The sequence below is a fragment of the Syzygium oleosum genome, unplaced genomic scaffold (genome assembly GCF_021117445.2).
Source record: "Syzygium oleosum isolate NSW1041296 unplaced genomic scaffold, Sole_v2.1 Sole_v2.02, whole genome shotgun sequence".
NCBI lineage: Eukaryota > Viridiplantae > Streptophyta > Magnoliopsida > Myrtales > Myrtaceae > Syzygium > Syzygium oleosum.
Genome location: NW_026607486.1, coordinates 21568345 through 21583841, shown reverse-complemented (window position 1 = coordinate 21583841; position 15497 = coordinate 21568345). Strand labels below are relative to the sequence as shown.

Here is a 15497-nt window from a genome sequence, read left to right as displayed (position 1 = left end):
CATCGCTAATTTGCGACGAAAACTAAATTCGTCGCTAATTGCGACAAAAAAAAAATTCGTTGCTAATTTGCGACGAAAAAAAAAATTCGTCGCTAATTTGCGACGAAAAATTTTCAGTGGCTAATTTGCGACGGAAGTAGAGACGAATTTTTTTTTAGTCGCAAATTTGGCGACGAAAATAACAAAAGTCGGGAAAGTCAAGCAAGAGTTTATTTTCATGGCTAAATCCGTGGCTAATTAGCCACGGATTTAGCCACGAAAATAAAAAAAAAAGTCGGGCAAGTCAAGCGAGAGTTTATTTTCGCAGCTAAATCCGTGGCTAATTAGCCAGAATTTAGCCACGGATTTAGCCACGAAAATAAAAAAAAGTCGTGCAAATCAAGCGAGAGTTTATTTTCGTGGCTAAATCCATGGCTAATTAGCCACGAATTTAGCCGCAGATTTAGCCACGAAAATGAAAAAAGTCTTTATTTTCGTGGCTAAATTCGTGCCTAATTTTTAGTTATTGGCTAATTAGCCACGAATTTATGTTCTTTGTGCGTCTTTCTTATGGTTTTCTAAAAGAATTTGATAACGATTAATGTATAAATCTATGAGAATGAGACTTCCTCTGTGCTAATTTTTTTTGTCTTCCATAGTTTGTCTTAAACTATCACTTTTCCATGGATGAGATGCTCACTGCTTAGTTTGTTCACAAGAACGAAACCTTTCTTTACGTTTTAAAAACTCATAAATAAATTTTGAATACGAAAGTTTAGGAGCCGTTTAGTTAAGTAAATAATTTCTTCTTTTATTAAATACATAGGAACAAAAAACATCATATCAATGACTATGGATAAAATGGATTATAAAAAAGAAGAAGAAGCTAACACAATATATTATCATAAAAGCATATTTGCTAGGTCGTTATTTACGAATAAATCAAATCTGAGGGGAAATAGGGAGATGTTGCACAAGTTAAACAATAGTTTATGGATCATAACTTCCTTCTTCGATTATTCAAAAGAAAACAATCTAAATTAGACATTGATCAACAATATCAACCAAGAAAACTTGAAAATTTTCTTTAACCAGCATCTATACGCTCATTAGAATTGTATGTTGGATTAGGAAGATATGTGTAGAAATTCAAGAGAATTGCTGGGAATAAAACATTTATTATTTTATATTCTTATTCTCTTCACATGATAAATTATAAATTATTCTCGATTTTAAATTCTTGAGATGCAATGCACGTGCGCACGCACCCCGTATGTTCAATATATATATGAAATGTTACCCATAAAGAAATTTTAAGAATGAGAATTTCCTGCTAAGTGAAATTTACTTTGCATATGATAGTTTCTTTGCTTATAAAGTTAGTTAGTATTACATTCTATAATCTTCAAAGCATATATTAGTTTTATTGACAATTATTTCATTGCCCATATATGCATTTATATGCTAGTTCTGAATTTAAACTTAGAATTCCAATCTACACGTAGTCAGTTTGCTACTATTTCAATTTAAATTGAAGGTTGCATGACAAAATCTTATCCAAACACAAAAAGAAAAGCAATCTTTTCTAGTATCAATTCAAAATCAGCAATTTTTTCACGTCTTCGAAAGTCAAAAATAGATGTTGAATACGAAAGTTTAGGGGCCATTTGGTTACATAATAATTTCCTATTTTTACTTAAACATGAGAATATCATATGATGACTATGTATAAAATTACTCATTGAAAGAAAAACTAACGCGATAAATTCGTGGCTAATTAGCCACGGATTTAGCCACGAAAATAAAAAAAGTCGGGTAAGTCAAGCGAGAGTTTATTTTCGTGGCTAAATCCGTGGCTAATTAGCCACGGATTTTAGTTCGTGGCTAATTAGCCACGGATTTAGCCACAAAAATAAAAAAAAGTTGGGCAAGACAAGCGAGAGTTTATTTTCGTGGCTAAATCTGTAGCTAATTAGCCACGAAAATGAAAAAAGTTGACAAAGTCAAGCGATAGTTTATTTTCGTGGCTAAATCCGTGACTAATTAGCCACGGATTTAGCCACGGATTTTAATAATAATAATAATGAAACTTCGAAACTCGAAGGAGCGAACTCGCCTCCCTCTTGCTCGCCATCCTCTCCCCTCCGCTTGCATTTTCTGTTCCCCCACCACCACCGCGCTCCCTCATTCTCTCTCTCTCTCTCTCTCTCTCTCTCTCTCTCTCTCTCTCTCTAACTTCTCTCCTCCCTCTCTCTTTATCTCTCTAGCCTCCGCCGCTCCTCCGCCATACACCGCCGCCTCCACCAGCCCCACCTGCCCCCCTCCGACTCCCCTAGCTCTCTCTGTCCGGAGAGATAAGCACTAAAGGGGATATTGCAGGAACAATCAATTATCACTCCCATTTTTTCAGATCAAGATTATCTTTCAAACAATGAGCATTTTAACTCGATTTCCATTGTACATATGGGCGGGCTACAAAAGGGGATATTGCAGGAACATGTAGCTAGACATTATCAGCCAAAAACATCAATTGAGGATTCTGGGGTACACGGCACTATGCAAGCAAGGTTGTAAACAAAGTCACCACTGTTAACGAATAAAAATCTTGTTTGCATGGACTCTGAGACCACTAGTATTAGCTCTCGTACTCATAAAAAGTCCATCCAAAAAACTATAAACATCAAAAGACGGGCGAGCAAACAACAGCTTGTCTATTCTATAACATCAAATAACTACAATACATTAAAAAAATTTAAACTGACTGCACACGCGCAAACCTCATCGCCCGGAGGTTTCAATCGGCGATTGTCCAAATCAGGTCGTTCTCGAAGATCCAATGGCAGACCTCGATCAGACACGGCCGTGACCCTAGGGCCAGGAACGCCTCGTGGGTGGCGCTCCACGCCGACGTGTCGATGTGGCAGAATGGCCGCGCCGTGGTTGATCTTGACCTTGGTCTTGGGATTGAGCAGATCTGCCTCGTAGACCCGGACCTTGGGGACCGAGTGGCAGTAGTAGAGCAGGTAGGGGAAGAGGATCTGGTGGCAGGACACGGCCTTGGTCACCCTCCCACCGTCGATCCCCTTAACTGTCCCGAGCATGACCTCGTGCCTCGACCCGGACATGCTCTCCATGAACCGGGCTGCGACGTTGCTGCCCAGGATCGACGTGGTGAAGTCCATCATGTCCTCGATGGACCCCACGCACCGCTTGATCTCCCCTGTGCTGGGCGCCAGCTCGCACGCTGCGAGCGCGTGGGCCATCATCACCTCCATTGACGAGTTGTCTCGTGCGTGGAAGATCCGCTTCAGCTCCGCAAGCTTCCAGGTTGAGAAGGGTAATTTGGACGAGATCGTACGGGGCAAAAACGACCTCTTGGGCTTTTTATCCCTAATGTCCGGCATTGGCATTGCCGTCCCTTTTTTCAGCATCGATTCCCTGAAGAAGGTACCCGGCTCCAACCCCCTATTCACGGCTCTACCACTGACGGGGACATTCTCGCCGTCGAAGTAGTTCTTGGAGTCGGTCGGGTGCTCCTCGAGGCTCGGGGCGAGGGCCAGGAAGCAAAGCAGCCGGGAGGTGGTCGGCGAGGGAGCCCTTGGCGGCGAGCTTGGCGAAGGCCGCGGCGTCGACGGCGTCGAGCGGCGAGGCCCTGGAGAGCAGGAACGCGGGCACTCTACGGGTGAACGGGTTGTCGGAGGTGCCGGCCCGAAGATGGGTACTTACAGGGAGGAGCGAGAGGAGGAGGAAGCAGAGGAGAGGGACCTTCATTTTGCTTCCGGAGAGATGGTTGTGGAGATTTATGGAGGAATTCCCAACACCGGCGACTTGGCCGAGGCGGGGGGCAGGAAAAAGTTGGGGCGAGAGCTCCGCCGTGACGGCCTACTTCTTGGATTACTGCGAGAGTCAGAGGAATGGGTTTGTGGCGGAGCTCAACAAGAAGATGAGAGATGGCTATAGCGACGACTTCTTCTTCATGCTACTGCTAGGAAGGTCGGTCGATCAACTATTTAGCGAATGCAAGGCCCGGTTTGGAGGGGCGGCCAAGTAGTTCTAAAGCTTTTTATATGCACTATCCATGAGAATTGAACCTTGATAGGTCAAATAAATCATGGATTTGAGAGATAAATCAAGAATAACACTCAATTTTGTCTCGTGGTCCTTTTGGTGAATATCCAGTTATATGGTCTTTTATGCACCACTTGCGTAAGGGAATCGTCTATTGCTAAGTTCATCTCAATCTATATTATTCATATTGGCGTAACTTATTATTTTAATATTGAAACCAGTATCGATATCATATACTTTGGACGCAGATTGAGCAATGCAAGGGATAAACACATATAAGTAGATGCTACATCTACCCTTAAACTCACGATAACCTTCGCACGCGCGCGCAGAGAGAGAGAGAGAGAGAGAGAGAGGGTTTTTGATATAGTGATGGGTGGCAACATTGGGAGTCGAGGGGCGACAATATAGAGATTTGTAACAACCGGGCCCGTTTAAGGTAGGTCGAGATTTCAAAAGGAATGCTTGCAAGACCTCGCTCATTGGCTATAGCACTTAGGATGTCACAAACTCCCCCACTTAAACCGTTGATGTGCTCATTAGTATTGGCTTGTATCGCCCATCGATAATCCCACCATGGGATGCATGATCCAGTACATTCGTGGCCCCTCCGCCATCATAGAAGTCTATCAAGACCCGCACCTGTCCGAGCCGTCTCTCTCCGACATGAGCAAAAAATAACATGCATGTGGTTGGTGAAGGATGGTTGACGGCCTTAAACTCGCACAGGATGGGTGAGTTTTGCTATTAAGCTTGTTGGATGGCCTTAAATGAAATTGAGTTTTTGTTATTTGACTGTGAAGGTTCGCATGAGGATGGGTGGAGGTTAGGAAAAGATGTTTAATATTTTAAGGTGAACAAGATAGGTAGAGCAGCAACATAACATGCACGTGGTTGGTGAAGGACTCTGGAGTGAAATGAAAGCTCTGAAGCGCAGATCGGGTACTACAGTCTCTACCTGGATGAAGGACCATCTCCAATGAGTCCCTCAACACCCTGAGGATTCCTCGGAAAGTAAGTGAGAGAAATGGGGACTGCTAGTAGGCAATTGACAGATAGCGAGTGGGGACAGGGACGGGGTGCCAAGACTGAGGGAGTGGGAGGAAATGACTTTAAAGCATATAAGTAAAGGGGATGGGGAAGTACTCATCCTAGTGCACTGAGATTACCAAAAATAGGATCAAGGCATGAAAGTATAAGAAATGTATGGAGGGGTGAAGGAGTCAGCTTAGCCATTAGTTTCGAACTTTTTACCTTTTCAAAGTTACCAATATGAATCAAAAACCCAACTTGGTAGACAAATATGAGGGAAAAGGCCCGAGAACAAATCCATTAACAGAGCCGAAAAATTTCTGTGTGTTCTTTTCAATCCGTGCTCATTTTTCAAGTGCTTCGTCCTTGAGATGCTGTTAAAGGATGCAGACTTCAAAATTTCCTCCATCTTTACCATTGAATACCCAAAAGAATAAGTTGAATGGTTTGTGCTCTTCGCGGCATTTACACAGGTTCGTTGACCCCTCTCTGTTCTTAGCCGTTTGGCCGCAGAGGAGAGAAAGAAAATACTCCAAGATCAGAAAAACTTCATAAGGGAAGTTAGTTTTTCTGGAAATGGAAATGACGAGAGTGGAAGATCGAATTTTAACTTTCTTTCTGGTTGGTTGCTTTTTTTTTATATATCTTTTTTGTCCTCGGCACAAGATTTTCTCATTCACGACCTCCAGTCTTTTGTGGCGGACGCAGAGCAACAACCCTCTTCGGAGAGATTTATGCAGGTGAGCTTTCACAGAGATTCTTTCTTTCCTAGTTATTTACGCAGAGCAACAACCGCCGCTCGAAGATCTCCACCTCCATTTTCGTGAGGACGGCCGCTTTGAAGACCTCCACTTTCATGAAGATTGCCGGAAAGATCTAAGGTGAAAATCTAGAGGAGAAGCTTTGTATTTTATCCCATATAATAAGCTCACATTAGAGACCACAGGCCTCAGGAATCCAGCTCAATGACCTTTTGTCCCCCTGATTCTTTTCCATATAATAAAAGAAGCTTTTTATTTTTTTCTTAGACTAGCCGCTCTGGTTCTCGGAGGTTTGTCTTTGAATGGAGAACGCGGAGAAAGTTCGTCTGGTTCGGTGTCTCAAGTGCGAGAATCTGTTGCCGGAGCTCGCCGATTGCTCTGTTCATGAGTGCCGTGGTTGCAGAGCTGTTTGAAAGTTTTCTTTTTCTTTTTTCTTTCCATTTTGCTTTTGCTTAGTCAATGACTATATTAAATTTGCATTTGCTTTATATTAATGCCGTGGCTAACTATTCTGGCATCCACTTTTGCACTCCCAATTTGACATTGTGCTCATCCAGCGAGTAATTTATTGTAATTTGCCAATTCCGCGAACAAACAGAAGTTGGGATTGTTCAAAAGTTTTTATGTATGCTATGACAACAAATTCTCCTTCGATTTTTCGATTTTTCTTGTCAGAAGCAGCTATATTTATTTCTCATATGAAGCTTTGAACCATATGTTTCCCTTAACGAACGCGAGTGTCATATGGACATCTAGATACCGTCATTCAAATAATAATTTAGTTAAGATTGAAAAGTCGAACTTAGGTTGCTCCGCTCAAGTTCCACTTTATTCATTTTCGTTGCCTCTCCAAGCTCGGCTATGTCCACATTTTGAGGAGACAATGATGATAAATGTACACACTTGGATTGCAAGTCGAGGCATAATATACATATAACATATCAATCCAGTGCTTTAGAAGACATGGAAACTGCGCATACATTCAAGAGTGTGTGATTAGGGATGAAATTGAGTCGATTGTTATTAATCTTTCATCATAACTTCTTGAAGAACTCTCGGTTGTATCTGCAAACAGAAATAACCCAAAATTTAGACAGAAATTTTATCAACAAACAACTACATGGAAATGTAGCACTCTACTACAAAAGAATAGCTATTATTGGCTGCTAAGACAGCCAAAAACTACATTTTCCCTGTGATCAATGTTAATGATACATCATTTACTCGCATAAATTTGAGCTAATCTGTGCTAACAAGTGCTTAAAAGGGGGGGAAGATGACAGAAGCCGAGCCAGATAAACAAGTCAAGCCTCGCGTTTGACCGTTTACGAGGGTGGGTTAAGCGTAAAACACGTGATGGGGAGGGGGCCCCCACCGCTCCTTTGAATAGTCAGTCAGTCGATAAGATCGATTTGCATATCCACTTCACCACCCCCACATACCCAAGTATATGGGGTTAAATTTCCATTTTTGAATATTTTTTAAATTGATTATCAATTTAAAAAAATTCTACATTTAGAGATATGTGGTCAGGAGGGTACCGTAACTTTTCATAAAGTGACGGTACCGCCCTCTAAGCATTGCCCGTCGAGATATATCCGTAAGACAGCCGTGCTTGGGATTTGTTTGTGCGTTGTTCGAGGAGCGAAGCGTTTTTGGGCTTTGTATAGTTGTGCTTCTTGATCGCGTGGGGCAATCAGCGTAGGTACTCTGTGTACTTCCTTTTCACCTTGCGTTATTGCAGTGATATGATATGAAGGTTGTTCTTGCTTCCGAACTTGTCGGAGTTGTCTCGTTCACTGCTCACCTGCTTGCATGCCTTATACGTGTATGCCGGAGGTGAAATGAAAAGGAACTAGGGCTAAGCCAGCGGTACACAAGAAGGTCCTTAAGGTCCTTAAATACCGGAGAAAAAAAAGTCGCTTCGCTTTACGAAGCTCGGTTTAGAACATGAATGATCGGAATATCAAAAAGATGGTCACATCAGTTTCAAGAGTACAAGTTTCGTGTGGCAGAATAAAAGAATTGGATGGTGTCGTCGCTGATGTGTGCTTGTTCTTTTTTGTCCGCCATGAGTTGCGTTGGATATTTCAACAGTATAATGACTTTGCAACGAGCTGGAACGTTTGATTAATTTTTTCTTAAACCTTCTTTTATAACAACTCTAGAACGGCGATCATTTTAACAATTTATAATTATTTTATAATATTTTCTGAACGGTTCTTTCTTTTCATTAAATTTCAAATCACAATGTAGTTGTTCTTATTCCTTATATTATTATGTTCGAAATAAAAAAGAAGGTTTGCTATATTGATTTTATTTTATTTTATCATTTTCAACGGATATCAAACAATAAAAAAAATATTTCCAATAATTATTATTTTTTATATTATCTAATATTTTTCCAACAAAGTTTGAGCATTTCTTTAAGTTTGAAGAACAAAGTTGAGCATTTTTTATATTATCTAATTCTTGTTTCCAGAATCAAGGAGCTACTTTTTTTTTGTTTCTTGATTCTGTTCCAAAACTGATTCTGGGAACAATTTTTTGCAAATTTGTGTCCGGGAACAAAAAAATTATCAAATGAATTTATGTTTCAAAATTGATTCTGGGAACGAAAGAATAGAAATAGTTACTATTTGGCAACTTGCTAAACGCACCCATTGACAATCCAACTTCATCTTCGCAAAATGGGTATTGGCCAGGATAAGCATACTGATTTTGTTCATATTTAGACCTATATTATGTTTCCCTCTTTTTCTATGGAACATTGAACATGAAATGGGCTGGGCTCGGGCTTACAGCCATCGTGCTTGGCACCGTGGCGGCCTGGTCTGTTCCATTTGTAGAGCAGCCGACCGACGATTGGCACTGACCCCAGGTTGAAAGGGATAGCCCATGAAGCGCGAGCCCTGTTCCAGTCCAATGCATTTGATACCAGTTTAATGCCCTTACACGAACTACATTATGATTTGAGATGTCACATAACTGTTGTACCTCACGGTTACAGCATGAATGTCCCGCCTCACGATTATAGGAACCAAATACAGGATGAGTTAACTTATCCTGACTTTTATCCATGCTACAAACCGCAGCCTTAATTGACTAGAGTTGTACAATACCGGGAATCCACGTACTCAAATATGTTTTAATGGAGGGAAAATTACCAATTCAGTCTTAAACCTTTTGCAATTGTGCCAATTCAGTCCATCGGGCCACTTTTGGCCGGCTGGCGCTGACGTGAACGCCGACCGGAGCAGGGCGGCTAATGTGGCAATATTTTAATAATATTTTATTATTTTTTTCTCTTTCTTTTTTTTTTCCCTATCTTCTTCCCTGGTTGCCGGTGCGGCGACCGGCGAGAGGCTAAGGCTGGCGAGGGCCAACCTCGCCGTCGCCTGGCGAGGTCGACATTGCCATGGCCAGGGTGAGGTTGCCCAGATCCGGCGAGCTCGACCTCGCCCGGCCATGGCGAGGCTCGACCTCGCCTAGCAACGACGAGGTCTCGCCAGATCTGGGCGGCCTCGCCGTTGCCGGGCGACGTCGAGCTCGCCCAGCGACGGTGAGGCCTCGTCCAGATTTGGCGAGACCTCGCCGTCGCTAGGCGAGGTTGACCTTGCCCTGGCCATGGCGAGGTTGACCTTACCCTGCGACGACGAGGTTGGCCCTCGCCCATGGTCGGCGAGGTCCACCTCGCCGGTCGCCAGACCGGCGACCGGGGAAGAAGATGGGGGAAAAAAAAAAGAAATAGAAAAAAATAAAAAAAATTCGAAAAATAATTAAAAAAATTTATTAAAATATTGCCACGTCAGCGCCGGCCGGCTAAAAGTGGCTGGATGGGCTGAATTGGCACAATTACAAAAGGTTTATGACTGAATTGGCCAAAAAAAAAGTTTAAGACTGAATTGATATAATTGCAAAAGGTTTAGGACTTTTTTGATAATTTTCCCGTTAATGGACGCGAATTACCAAGATTATTCTCATCTAGTAAAGTGCGTGATCCTGGTTTACGAGTTTTGTCCCACCAGCGGTTCCCAGGACTGGGCATGGTCCGGCCCGAAGAATGATGGGCCAGGGCCCAGGAACGGCCTGCGTGACAAAGGGGCCGGCTCGCCACAGTAGCCCGGCCCGTTCGTCATCCCAGCCAAACGGCAACTTCAGTAGGGTTTCAAGATTGAAACCCCGCCATGTCCCCAATTTCACCAAAAATTGGCGGGACACAGCAGCAGATCACGAGCGTCACTCCACAGTCTCTCACGACGCAATCATCCGTGCCCTTACTTCGGAACCCTCGGGCTTGTGATCCAGCTCCCGCCGCAATGTCCCCCGGGGTCCGCCACCTCAACGTCCTAGGCGAGTTCAAGCCCTTCGGCCTGGTGGCCGAAGCGCTCGACGGCAAGCCCCAGGACGCCGCCGCCGACAAGTACGATTACTTCCTCTTCGACTCCAGTGTCGCTCGAGAAGCCGGTTCCGGCGCCTCGACCAGCGGGGCCGGCGATCACGAGATTTTCATAAGAGGGAACAGGTAAACAGTCGTTCGTTCGCCGGATCATCCGTTGCTTTAGGCACTCTCGGTGATGATGCTATTGAGATTGAATGTTGAATTGTATTAAACGGGGCAAAATATAGACGAGTACATGTATATACGCGACAAAAATGAATGTTACCTCGAGTTTGCTCGATTGAATTGTAATTGTAAAAAATAACTTGCATATAACATAATATTTTTCAAGTAAGGTATAGGCTGAAATCATTTGCTACAGAAAAATAGTTAGTTTTTCACAAGTTTAGAAAACATGCAAGAGATGGAGGTATATCGAAAATCAAGCAAGTACGTATGTTAGGAGAAATTGAAGTTAGGAGTGCTGTTGGTGTGTCTATGAGAGCGAGAGTCCCCGCTGGCCGGCCCCTGAAGTGAAGGTTCTGACGGACTGACTGCATTGATTTTGCTTGTTTTTCTGGCAAGTTCACATCCCTTTGTAACTCCATTTCTCTATCCTCAGCATCACGCTCGATGAATTTACTAGTAGAAAATCTTTTTTTTCCCTAAAAGATTTAACTAAATATCCGTTGACATTGATGAACTCATATATCTTAGCGGAGGAGGAGTGCTGTATAAGGAGGAACATGACTAAGTAACGTATACTCATTTTGCGATGTTCGTTTGAAAATGTTTGTATAGGAATCTGGTACGATATTACACTTTTCAACCCAATCAAATGTTAAAAAACGAAACTCTGCGTTTTATAAGTGTTTAGGTAGTGCTGCCTTTTGTTTTGGTCTTTCTAAATGCTATGAACAGGGCGACTTTTTGGCAGTAATGCCGGTGCAATTTTGTGGTTCTACTGAATCAAATGCTAAAAAGGGAATTGGACTCCTTGATTTTTGCCACCACTAGTACGTAGAGCAGCACTAATCTTACTTCGTTTTCTTTTTCTAACTTGCTGTGAACAGGATCATATGGACTACAGGTTCACGAGTTTATAAAAGATTCACAGTTGCCTCTCCAGTCATCATGGTAAGTCAGCTGTCTAAGCAATCAACATCATTAATCCACTTTCCTGTGTGCCTATGATATCAACTCTCTGACTTTGCCAAACCCTTTCATGTACTGCATAGTTTGCAGAACCCTTGAAAGAAGTTAGTATTGTTTTGGACCTAGAAATGTAGAGCACATAATAATTCGGCAAGGATTTTGCTTTGTTCTGTTAGGTCATGAAATGGACGGCGCTGGTAATCTTTCACCATGGCAGAGAGGGATGCAAAGTGGTAGTTCTGAAAGTAGAGGATGCAAAGTGGTATTGGGGCCAAATGTGAAGAGGGTGTTTGGTAGTTATTCATTTTGTTACATAAAGGCCAGACTGTCTGGACTAGACTAGTATACATGGATGGCATCATTACTAATGTGCAATAAGGTGTCTTCAGATGACTAAGGCTCTCAAGATAGTAACTTTCAAAGGTTTTAGATAGTCTTGAACTTGAACTACAACCTACTTTTATTTAGACCCATGAGCGAATCAAGTCAACCCTTTGAATTGGGTATAATAGGGTGGTCATCCTTGTTATCATAAGGAAATGAATATTCTTCTATTCTTTCCATTAGAAATTATTTACTCAGGATACCTTTTTGTTGCTCCATTAGTTGTTTTAACTTTCTATCCATTCTTAAAGTTTATGGTCAGAGACACACAATATCAAGCCCATATAAGTTTCCACACTTATAAATCATGTGTCCTTTAAGTCCTTAATCAGAGTTCTAATGCGAAAAGTTCTACTCGACACTGGAAAGACCTTGTATTAAAGCAACTCAGGTGAAGTCTCCGTTGCACTAAGTTTGCACTAATGAAAATGATTGATCACGTCTTCTCACTCTACTCCGTGCGTGAGAAGGATAACTATTGTTTCCTTTATTTTGCTTTACATTTCTTCCCTATTGAACCCCCTGCTAACTTTCTCTGCATATGATTTTGAGTTTCTATGAGTCGGATCAAAGGTTGAAAACATATGACCGGGTAATGAATTATTTAGATACCCTGTCTGAATCCTTCTCATGATCTCTCACGTACTTTCTTTTGCTCAATTTTGCCTTATCTTTAACGGATTCCATTGTTTTTTGTTTTGATCTTTATTGAATCTGCAGAATTGATGTGATTTGACAGTTAATTTTTATTATCTCTGTTTCTATGAGAACTAGCTTTTTATCACTAAGCATTTCCTGTGATTTTTTGTATTATTCAATTCTAGGCATGCTGGTGTCACTTGGGTGATATGGGTGAGGCGCTCCTCTGTGTCTTGCAAGCCGATTCATTGACAGTCTATAATGCTTCAGGTCAGTAGGAAACACTGTTCAGTAAATGCATTTCCAGGGGTCTGTTTGTTTTACGGACATTGGATATTGCTAGAAAGTGTTTTCCAATGAAAATATTTTTGGGGGGAATGGTATAACATTCCATGTTTGGTGGGACTCTTCAAATGAGCTAGAACTCATTTTCCTATTATTGTTACAGCCTACAGGGTGACCTTGTAACATGTTTTTGACAATTAGATATGGGTTTACGCACAACCTAGGACCCTCGGGGCTTGATACACCAAGCCTCGGAGTTAGGACCTAGTCATCCGGATTAGGACCATTGGGGACGGTCCAAGGAACCCCACCTCTAGGACCTAGGAACTTGGTGCCTGGACGCAGGCTCCCCGGGGCTGGGTTAGGGGCCTTAGCCCCTGGACCCAGGACATTGGGATTCAGCCCGGCGTGCTTGGTCAGCCTGCTCATTCTTGAATATGGGCTCTTGAGTGCGGCCCTAGGGCCCTCAGTTCCGAGGGTTGGGGTCCCAAATCCTTGTTTGTATGGCCTAGGGTCTTGAATCCTGAAATTGGGTCTTAGATTTAGCTATTTGAGTCTCGGGTCTAGGTGCCAGGGTCTTGGGTCTAGCCATGGGATGCTAGATGCAGGGTACTGGCTTTGGCCGTGGGGATTCCGGGTCCAAGAGCTCGGGACTCGGGTCAGGGATCTGGCACCGGGTCCTGGGGTCATGGGTTAGGTCCTGTATTCAGGTGTTGGGATCCTGAGTTTGGCCTCAGGGGTCTCCAGTTCAAGCTCTAGGCTCCAGGTATTGACATCATGCATGAGCATGGCTTTAGAGGAGGTAGAGTTGGATTTTGGATATTGAATTCTGGTTTTATAGCATAAAATATTATTAGGAACTCAAGAATAGACTTTTGTTGATCATGAAAGTATTTTACACTCACTAATTTTTCCTAGCGATACCATACTGTATTAGGTTCTCTACGGGATTGACTGCCAACATAAAAAAGCAACTTCTTTAGAGGGTATTGTGGTGGTACATTTAAGATCCATGTGTCCTGGGTATGCGATGGCAATAAATGACGTTGCTCAATCATGGACAAAAGTAGAAGTTTTAATCTTAATTTTGCAGATGATGGTGCACATATGAAGCCATTATGAGATTCATCGACGGTGACTAAGCCCATTTTTGAAAGCTTTACGAACTTTGTTTTCCCCCCTTTTAATTTGCTCGATTGCATCCATGGATCTTAAAGACTTATTTCATTTTAAAATCCACTTTGGATTCTTTTTTGGATAGGTGAAGTTGTGACGATCCCCCTTCCACAGTCCATCACTTCAATTTGGCCTCTTCCATTTGGTTTACTGCTAGAGCAAGCTGCAGAAGGAGACTTCCCACGCAACATTCATTTCTCATCATCAATCTTTTCATCTGGTGCTTGTGACACTTTGCACCCTAGAAGAGAAATTGGACATAGTCCACAAAGTAATTTTAGTTGCATGAGTCCATTCGATAATGTACTGAAGGGAGATACAACTTTGTTGTCTTCACATTTGATTCTCAAGGATCCAATGGAAGATCCACAGGTATGCCAGTGCTTGTCTTTAATCAATCACTTCATTATTTTTTGGATCTTCAAGATATGTGCCGTGAATTTCTCCTCTTGAAAATTTTTATTGTGGAAAACTGTGTTTCCTTTATTTGATTATTTCAGTTTTCTGAACAATAGCTGTATTGTACTTCTTTCTGTTGCTAATTACTCTTTACTTGCATCATCTAGTTTGTGTATGTTGAAGACAGAGGAAAACTTAACATAATGAAGGATTATAATGAAAGAACAATATGGACCAGCGAGCAAGTACCCTTGATGGCATCATATAATAAAGGTTTCAGCACTAGTTTCTTTAGCATCTATCTCTTTGTTGATATAGGAAGTTCATGGTCACTTGTGCTAATCATAATCAACTACTGTGCAGGAAAAGCTCAACACTCTTTATGGGTGGCAGAAGTTGTTAATCCCACTGCAGATGAGGCGATGTCTAGTTTGCCAGATGTAAATTCTATGGGTGTTCGGCTGAAACAGTTCTCCTTCCACAGAATTTGGCAGGGAAAAGGTGCTCATGCGGCTGCCTGTAAGGTGCCAATTTCTTCCTTATCTTTTTTCAGAACAAATGATTGGTGAGGTAGTTTGGTATGTTAAGCAATATTTTTCTTTGAACAAATCACACAATAAAAATTGGAGGATAGACTAACAAAAGAAAATCAGTTGAAGAAGTCATTTATCAATGACTAACTTCTGTTCAGTTTGTGGAGGTTACCCAAAAATATCTAAACTTCTCTGTTGAGAATTTCGGCATCCTTGTTTCTTGGTCAATTTATTTGGCTTATATAGTAACTTGGGAATGCTTTCAAGACCATGCAGTACCTTGCCTTAGCTGCCTTTTTAGCTTCCTTGGTCAGTATTGGTCCTTGTCTGAGATCATCATGTTGCAAGAATACTTAGGCACAGGTAAAATAGCTAGAATCGAGTCAAGGCATATTGATATATGTCTGGAGTGGTTATATGTAGGTATATCCGACCAAAAAAATGTAGGTTTAGGTTGAAGTATTGATATCTGATGTGCCTTTAATTCTATAACTTGATCAAGTTGTCCATCCGTGTATCTCTTGGTTCTAAGTTTCACCCCGAGTGATCTATTGTTCATTCCATCTTCGTGAGGTCTTAATGCTTGAAATTGTACTCTTTGAGCTCATGTGCAATGGAATATTCATTGACTCAAACATAGTCTCCAGTTGTTTTTCTGTTATGATCTCCGAGCATCCTATAAGCTATTGACAAAAGTTCCCATCC

At 42.0% G+C, this 15497-nt stretch overlaps 1 protein-coding gene and 1 pseudogene across 5 annotated transcripts in view; one reads left to right on the top strand and one right to left on the bottom strand.

Annotated features, from left to right (window-relative positions):
• The window catches only part of LOC115673058 (anaphase-promoting complex subunit 1), a 50657-nt gene that overhangs the window by 16733 nt on the left and 18427 nt on the right, over positions 1 to 15497 (top strand). For 2 of the 5 annotated variants that reach the window (XM_056306618.1, XM_056306609.1), the window contains exons 1-6: positions 10042 to 10365; positions 11295 to 11358; positions 12585 to 12669; positions 13946 to 14232; positions 14427 to 14532; positions 14623 to 14783. In XM_056306618.1, coding sequence (XP_056162593.1) covers positions 10160 to 10365; positions 11295 to 11358; positions 12585 to 12669; positions 13946 to 14232; positions 14427 to 14532; positions 14623 to 14783 — 909 coding nt within the window. In that variant the 5' untranslated portion in view covers positions 10042 to 10159. Of the gene's footprint in view, positions 1 to 10041; positions 10366 to 11294; positions 11359 to 11552; positions 11654 to 12584; positions 12670 to 13945; positions 14233 to 14426; positions 14533 to 14622; positions 14784 to 15497 lie in introns of those variants that run through there. The other 3 variants (XM_056306622.1, XM_030595091.2, XM_056306625.1) reach the window with 3 other exon arrangements.
• On the bottom strand, positions 2579 to 4106 carry LOC115673173 (polygalacturonase 1 beta-like protein 1; annotated as a pseudogene).